The sequence below is a fragment of the Gadus morhua genome, chromosome 23 (assembly GCF_902167405.1).
Source record: "Gadus morhua chromosome 23, gadMor3.0, whole genome shotgun sequence".
Taxonomy (NCBI): Eukaryota; Metazoa; Chordata; class Actinopteri; order Gadiformes; family Gadidae; genus Gadus; species Gadus morhua.
Genome location: NC_044070.1, coordinates 15,879,214 through 15,887,010, shown reverse-complemented (window position 1 = coordinate 15,887,010; position 7,797 = coordinate 15,879,214). Strand labels below are relative to the sequence as shown.

At 50.4% G+C, this 7,797-nt stretch overlaps 1 protein-coding gene across 1 annotated transcript in view; it reads left to right on the top strand.

The window, feature by feature from the left end:
- The window catches only part of pex2 (peroxisomal biogenesis factor 2), an 8,880-nt gene extending 2,793 nt beyond the window's left edge, over positions 1–6,087 (top strand). Inside the window, exon 2 of the mRNA XM_030349460.1 lies at positions 4,200–6,087. Coding sequence (XP_030205320.1) covers positions 4,200–5,224 — 1,025 coding nt within the window. The 3' untranslated portion in view covers positions 5,225–6,087. The remainder of the gene's footprint in view (positions 1–4,199) is intronic.
- The last annotated feature ends 1,710 nt before the right edge of the window (positions 6,088–7,797 follow it).

The window sequence follows — 7,797 nt, the reverse complement described above, 5'->3', positions numbered from 1 at the left end:
TCTCTCTCTCTCTCTCTCTCTCTCTCTCTCTCTCTCTCTCTCTCTCTCTCTCTCTCTCTCTCTCTCTCACATTCGATATGGCCCTCTGGCATCTAAATGTTTCATGCCTTTTTAAGTTGTGTTTTTTTTTTTGCAGCACCCTCATGTACTTATTACGCATACAGCCTTTGCGTACACAACCTTCGTACTCATGAAATCAATTAATACCCCTAAATAATTTACCCGCCGAGCCGACCAGATAAAACAGAACAGCGGGTTGTTTTTCTTTTTTTCCCTGTGTCAGATGTGTGCTACTTTATTTGACGGGTGGAGGGATTTCTGCTCAGGCATTAACTTAACCCTCACTTCATGGCTTGGAGGACTCTTGGGTGATTAGAGAATGAGGAGAAAGCATCTCGATGAAGCATTAGAGTGCATGCGCGTGTGTCACACATACACACACAAAACGCCTGAAGGACCCCGAAGTCGTACATTTGCACACATTCATTTTTCATGCAACGGACCCATAACAATTAGTGTGCTTGCGGCTCAGCTAATGCCGGCGTCCCCATGTAATGCTGGCGGTATATCCGCTGTATGACATCATTCCCTTTAAAAGTTCTAAATATGACATTCTCATTTGTTTTCATGCTGAGGCCATTAACAGGGCCCGGGCTAATAGGTCTGTACTCGTGGCTGGCTAGGAAGGAGGCGCAATAAAGAGCGAGGGGGGGGGCGAGCCGGAGATAAATGACGGCGGGAGTGCTTCGAGAAATGGGTTACCTCCTCGCTGGACCTGTTATACAAATTAATAGGGGATGAAAAAAACAACAACACATCAGCCATGTTGTGCAGTGTTATTCTAGTCCAGAATCCAGAATCTGCACCGTCTTTATAGTCTGCTGTAAATGCGTTTGAAAGCCCACCGTCCGGTTTAGTGTGCTTTTCAACAAACACAACCCAACACAACCCAGATATATATATATATATATATATATATATATATATATATATATATATATATATATATATATATATATATATATATATATATATATATATATTTATATATATATATATTTATATGCTAACGACCATATCTAAAGGGTTTAGGGTTTCACTCCAGCACGCCTGGGAGAATTCGGCCCAGACGTTTGACAGCTGCCGTCGTACGAAAAGCCCTGTGTTTTCTGAACGTTTGTCCGCCGTGCGAAATAACAAAATCCCCAAGAGACCGCCCCCCCCCCCAACCCCCTGCCCCCCCCCATACCACCACCAACCTACCCCTCCCCTCCCCTCAGCTCCCTGTTCCCTAGTCCCCTTAGTCCTCCTATCCAATGTAGCCTTCACCCGTCTCTTCGACACACACACACACACACACACACACACATCAAGACGCACACGCACATGTGACAAAAACACAAACGCGACATATTACACAGACACACACACATTCGACACAAACACACACACGACATAATACACACAGACACACACACACACACAAATGTGATGCATACACGTCACACACACACACACACACACTTTAGAGCCAAGGTCAAAGAGACGGCCCCTGTCTCTGCCGTTCCTTTCCAAAGACGCCAAAGCCTGCCGTAACACCCCAGGGCCACGCACGCCCGCAGGAAACGTCCCGTACCTCGTGGGGCTGGCTGCCACCAGCAAGGTCAGTCCTTCTTATCAGCCAGCCCCCCCCCCCCCCCACCCACACCCCCTCACCGCCCCTCCAAGCCATCCCCCATCGCTTATTTGCGTCTATACTAATCTACGAGCATGGAGATAGCCGACATGTGCGGTTAAATACCCCCAGCACGGACTGTCCAGTGTAGAGTGGGCCCACACTACACGTGCATGCGTGTTACGCGTCTGCACGCGTCTTTGTAACATGGGTACGTATGTACCAGAGGGAGCGCGCCTGCGTGTGTAACCCATAAATGCGCGCCACTGCCTACTGTACTGTAAACAATACCGGGGGAGAAAAACATTGACTGTGACTTTTGAGTACTGCGCCAGGAACATGGATTCCAGCTGTCCCCGCTCAAAGCCCCTGTAAATTCAGACGACATTCTTGTTTTTTTTTTTTTTATAGGCCGGGCGGCATTGACTGAAGTGTCTGCTTGTTATATATTTGGCAAGTGCTGCAAGTCTGAAGGGAGCCTGTCAATAGCAATCCTTGCTATTGATATGGCAGCGGGCAAGAGATGTTACTTGCCCCCCCCCCCCCCCAACCCCCGACTCCAACATCCCTTTTGATCCCACTACATCATAATTACATTAATATTGACAGACCTTTTACAAAAGTCGCATTACTATTGATAGGTGGCTGTCAATAACGTCACCCCCCCCCCCCCTTCCCCCCACCCCCCCTCGCTCTCTCTCCCCCCCCCCCCCCCACCACCACCACCACCACCACCACTTGAATACAACATATTCATTCATAACTTGTAAACTGCTCGATAAAAGGCTTTGAAGAGAATATCGGACGCCAGGCTCTGCTCCCGCGAGACACGACTGCAGTGACAGGGATTTTTACCACCTGCTTGTGTGTGTGTGTGTGTGTGTGTGCGTGTGTGTGTGTGTGTGTGTGTGCGTGTGCGTGTGTGCGTGTGCGTGTGCGTGTGCGTGTGTATACTTCTATGGACTGATGGCTTCGCTAAACTGTATTAAAGCTGGGTAGATCAGTTATAGTTGACATGCATACACATAAACACACACACACACAGGGCGCATATTAATCTCCCCATGTTTTATTTTTTATTTTATTATTTATTTCTATCAAGCGTAGACTTTTAAAAGCCAACTAAAAGAAATGGAGACTGTCTATTGGTTAGCTTAGACACATTCAGAGCAACTCTCGCTGGTTTTTTTCCCCCTGTTTTTTTTAATCCAAACTTTTACTTGCGTCACAGGCCCCGGCTTTTAGTTACCAAACATGCCAGCGTTTCAGATGCAGCTCAAAGAATTGGTCACACCTGCTTATTTCACTGAAGAGAATTCACTCTTATTTTTCATTCATTTGCTAATTCTAACTTGGTTGGACGGTGTATCCTGGGTCTATTGAAACATCATGAATACACCGGCAGGCCCCGTGCACCTTTTTAATAAACCCAAACATCGTCACCGCATATTAGATTTATTTATTTCTCCCCGCTTTCCCCTTTTAAAACGTCTAAAGTGACCGTCATATTTCTCCCTTTCTGTCACAACTGCCATATTTACCCGGATGAAATCTCTTTTAAAGCCTCGTGACAAATCCTGTTCGACAAAACACAAAAGCCACTGTAAAAAAAAGAAGCAATATCTCTCTCTCTCTCTTGCTCTTGCTCTCAATCGTTCTCTCTCTCTCACACTCTCTTACGCTCTCTCTCTCTCTCTCTCTCTCTCTGCATTAGTTAGCCCTCCACTTCTTAAGTTAGTTTTTTTTCCTTTCTTTTGAGGAAACGGGGCAAAAGGGCTGGGGTGGTCCTCCGAGGTTTGGAGAAGTCCCCACATTTGGCAGATGTTTACGGCGTTCCAGAAACTGTGCCGTTGGCCTAATCCCGGGTGATGTGATTTGTACACACACACTCCCCTATCTCTACTGTGAGCGGAGAGCAGCAACGGAGAAAACCTCTGGGCTTCGCCCTCTGTGTGTGTGTGTGTGTGTGTGTGTGTGTGTGTGTGTGTGTGTGTGTTGGGATTTTCTGTGTTTATGCACTCCAGAGAGGCGGTCCGCGGCCCCCACCCACCACCTCTGCGTCTCCGCACAGCGCGGCTCAAAGGTTGCATTAAGGACGGGTTTTACATGTGAAATGTGATTTCCACTCCGATGTATAAAGGAAAAGTAACCCTCTTTACAGTCCAGGCCTCACCTCCCGAGCCTCATTCCGCCCGCGGTTTACCTCTAAGCAGCCACCCCCAGTCGGCCCTCTTTAGCTTAAGCCTTTGTTGGCATATTAAAGAAAAACCTATGGGCAAAATAGCATCGATTAAGGCTAGAAAGCGTAATGGTATATTTTCATTTCCATGGTTTAGATTTGCCGGGCTAAACGCTGTAAAATCGATGTCAAACTATAGCCTAAACTTCCAGCATTTAGTTGTTTGGGTTTAATTTAGTTGAAGGCACTGAAAATAACCTCTTTAGGACTTTTCCCCTTCTTCTTCTGCTTCTTCTTCTTCTGCTTCTTCTTCTTCTTCTGCTTCTTCTTCTTCTTTTCTGGTAGATGTGCTGACGGCGGCGAGCCAGAGCGAGAACTTCTCGGGGTCGGGGTCGGACGGCGGCGCCGACCCCCAGATCCCGGTGCTGCGTATCAACCAGCTGGACGCCTTCGAGCTGGACTCGTCCCTGGAGCAGCTGATCTGGGGCCAGTTCACCCAGTGCTTCCGTGGCTGCCGGCCGGGCCTGCTGACGCCCGCCGAGCCGGAGCTCAAGGCCCTGCTCGCGCTGCTCCTCTGGAGGTTCACCCTCTACTCCGACGGCGCCACGGTGGGGCAGGCCCTGCTGAGCCTGCGTTACCACGACAACACCCGCCAAACCGCCGCCACCTCGGCCTCCCCTTTGACCCCCGCCTCCAGCTACAGACCCCTGACGCCGGGCCAGAGGCTGGGCCTGGCCCTGTTCACCGTGGGCCCCCGCTGGCTCCAAGAGCGATCCCACAGCCTGCTGCTCGCCCTGGGCTTGAGCTCGGGGCCGGCGGGCGGAGGGGCCGCACCGACGGACGGCGGCCCCCTCCGCCTGGGCCTCCGCCGCTCCCTGACGCTCCTCTCGGCCGCCGCCCAGATCGCCGGCCTCCTCAACTTCCTGGTGTTCCTGCGCAACGGACGCCACCCGGCGCTGGCGGAGCGCGCGGTGGGGGCGCGGGCCGTCTTCAGCCGGCCCAACGCCGGCCGCGACGTCAGCTACCAGGTCATGAACCGCGAGCTGCTGTGGCATGGCTTCGCCGAGTTCCTCATCTTCCTGCTGCCGCTGGTCAACGCGCGGAAGGCCAAGGCGGCGTTCTACTCCCTGGTGCTCGGCCGGGAGGCGGAGAGGCCCGGCACGGTGGACGGCGTCGGCGTGTGGCGGGAGTGCGGCTTCTGCGGGGAGTGGCCCACCATGCCGCACACGACGGGCTGCGGGCACGTCTTCTGCTACTACTGCGTGAAGAGCCACGCCGTGGCCGACGCCTACCTCACCTGCCCCAGGTGCGGCGCGGAGGCGGGGCTCCCGAAGCCTGTCAACCTGGAGGTGGAGATGGAGGCGAGGTGACGACGGAGTGCTGCGTCGTGTTTGAGTACAGACTCGGGGAGATAGTCGTGGGTTTGATTTCAGATTTCTTTTTTTTTTTATCTGTGCCAAGTCGATAAATACGCTACTCTATCCGGGAACATAGAGTAACATTTGTTATCATTACGTATGATTGAATTAGTGGCCCGATTGGTGATACTTGAAAGCTGATATACTAATCAAATACACAGGGCATGAGGTCTCTAATCACAACCCGTTTAGATGGAGACAGCGGTCGTCGCGATAACGGTCGATAGAGTTGAACCGATACCGCTCAAGGACAATAAATACAGAGTTTTTAATCGACCCTTTGGCTGAAGTCGGGCTCCGGTTGAAAGACTGTGTCCGCCCGCGGCCCTCCCTGCGGAAGGCCGGCCCGGGCTCGGGCTTGTTTGAGCGGACTCCGGCGATCCCCATGACGTCTCAATGTTGTCCGAATACACACAGAACAGACCTGTGTAATGTATGTGTGCATATATTGACAGTCCCTCGGCCCCCCTCCTCCATTCCTCCGGCTGGACTTTGGACCCAACTATTTGTCATTGGTGCACTTGACCGACTGCCGAGAACCACACAGAGCATATATTTGATGAAGAAAACGAGTTGATTTATGCCCCGGATTTTTTGTGTCCGTTTCTGTGTGTGTGCGCGTGTGTGTGTCTGTGAGAATGTATGAGTTTGTGTTTGTTGAAATGGGAATATTTGTTCTGATGAAAAATGCAGAAAGTCGGCTAAATAAATAATGGGAGGAATTTCTGATGCCTCTCATCACGGTCAAATTAGCATTTGTTGTGTATTTTGTGCCTAAATTCTATTTCAACATCATTAAAATTGATAGAGTGCTACCTCTTGGGTGTTTATTTAGTTAAGTGGAGGCAAGAGATGGATGGTTTGGGGTGAGGGGGGGGGGAGGGGGGGGGGGGGGATGTTATAACAATCAGCACACTTCTCTATAGACAGGCCCACTGCTTCCAATGCCCCATTATCCCTTTTCACAGCATCCCAACATGCTGGAGATCAAGGGGGCAGCCGGGGGCTCAGATTGACTAAGACACACACACCAACACACACACGCACGCATCCATACATACACACACACGCACACACGCACACACACACGCGCATGCATGCAAACATACACACATACACACACACACGCATGCACACATACACGCATGCAAACAAACACACACACACACGTATGCATGCACACAAACATACACGCACTTGACAGCCTCTCCCCTTTCGCTCTTTCACTCGTGCAACTCTCCCCCCCCACCCCATCCCACCACCCCACTCTCTCTCTGCTGTCTGTAATCTCTTGGGCCCTCGCCCTCCCTAAAAGACTGTAGTAAACTGTACCAAACCCCCCCAGCAGTCATCTCTTTCCTTGCAGGCGAATTACCCTCTAATCCCTGTAATGAGTCCAAAGATGCTTATTTATGCCGGAGTTAACCTCAACCAGTGAGCTCGGCCCCGGGCAAAAACGCACCCCAGCCGAGGGAAGACTTTCCCGGGCTGACGAAAGACGGGCCAGCAGGGAGGATCACCTCTTTTCAACCCCCACTCCCCCTGCCCAGCCCCTCGCTCCCTCTCCCTCCTTGCACTCTTGATCATTGGGGCTCAATCGCTGATTGCAGGGGAGATCAATACAGACCGGGGTTGGGTTGAAGACTGACTATTGCTGACCGGCAGGCAACCTCGGTACAGGTTGGCTGACACACACACACTCACACACGCACACACACACACACACATGTAGATAATGTTAAAGGGTAGGTGAACCCGAATATATCTTTTTCCAGTTGAAAACATTAAATCGTTGCGGTTTTTTATCCCAGAATGTATGAAGTTTTTACATGGGGGGACATTTTCAGTCAAATACAAGATTTTTCTTATATCTACGCAGCATGCACCCTTGTTCAAAAGTGTGTGATTTGATAACGCCGATCACACTCCTATGAATCCTGACGTGTCTCTTTTATCCATAACCTTTACGACCGTCACGACGTCTCTGAACGCACCTTCTCAAACTCGTTGATGGAAGTTCTGCTGAAATCGCGAGTCGACTTCCCTTAAAATAGATCATACTTTCACTGCTACCTCCACGCATAAGTTCGCCGTTACCGTTTGCATCTGACCACTTCAATGCTTCTCTTCCTCTTCTTCTGACCCCTTAGGACCTGATCCTCCTTAAGCAGTGGTCATGTGGATCACAGTGCGAAAAGATATACCGTCCTTGATGGTGGCCCGGCAAGGTCAAAACTAATGATCCAATAGCTTATACAGGCCTATACAGTAGTGAGATATCTCTTTCCATTCGATTAAAAGCAAGCGTACACCTTGAGGTGCGAGGCTACGCTCCCACATGATGGTGGCTTTGGCATGTATTATATAAAAATACATTTGGTTCATGGCCCCGGATTTGAAGCACGTCACCTCTCTGTTCGCAAGGACATTTCCGACTAATGAAGACCATATAGCGTGCTTATAAGGCCCCAGAAGGAAGGAAAAGAATCGGTTGTCAATATTTTATGCGCTTCGTACATTACATT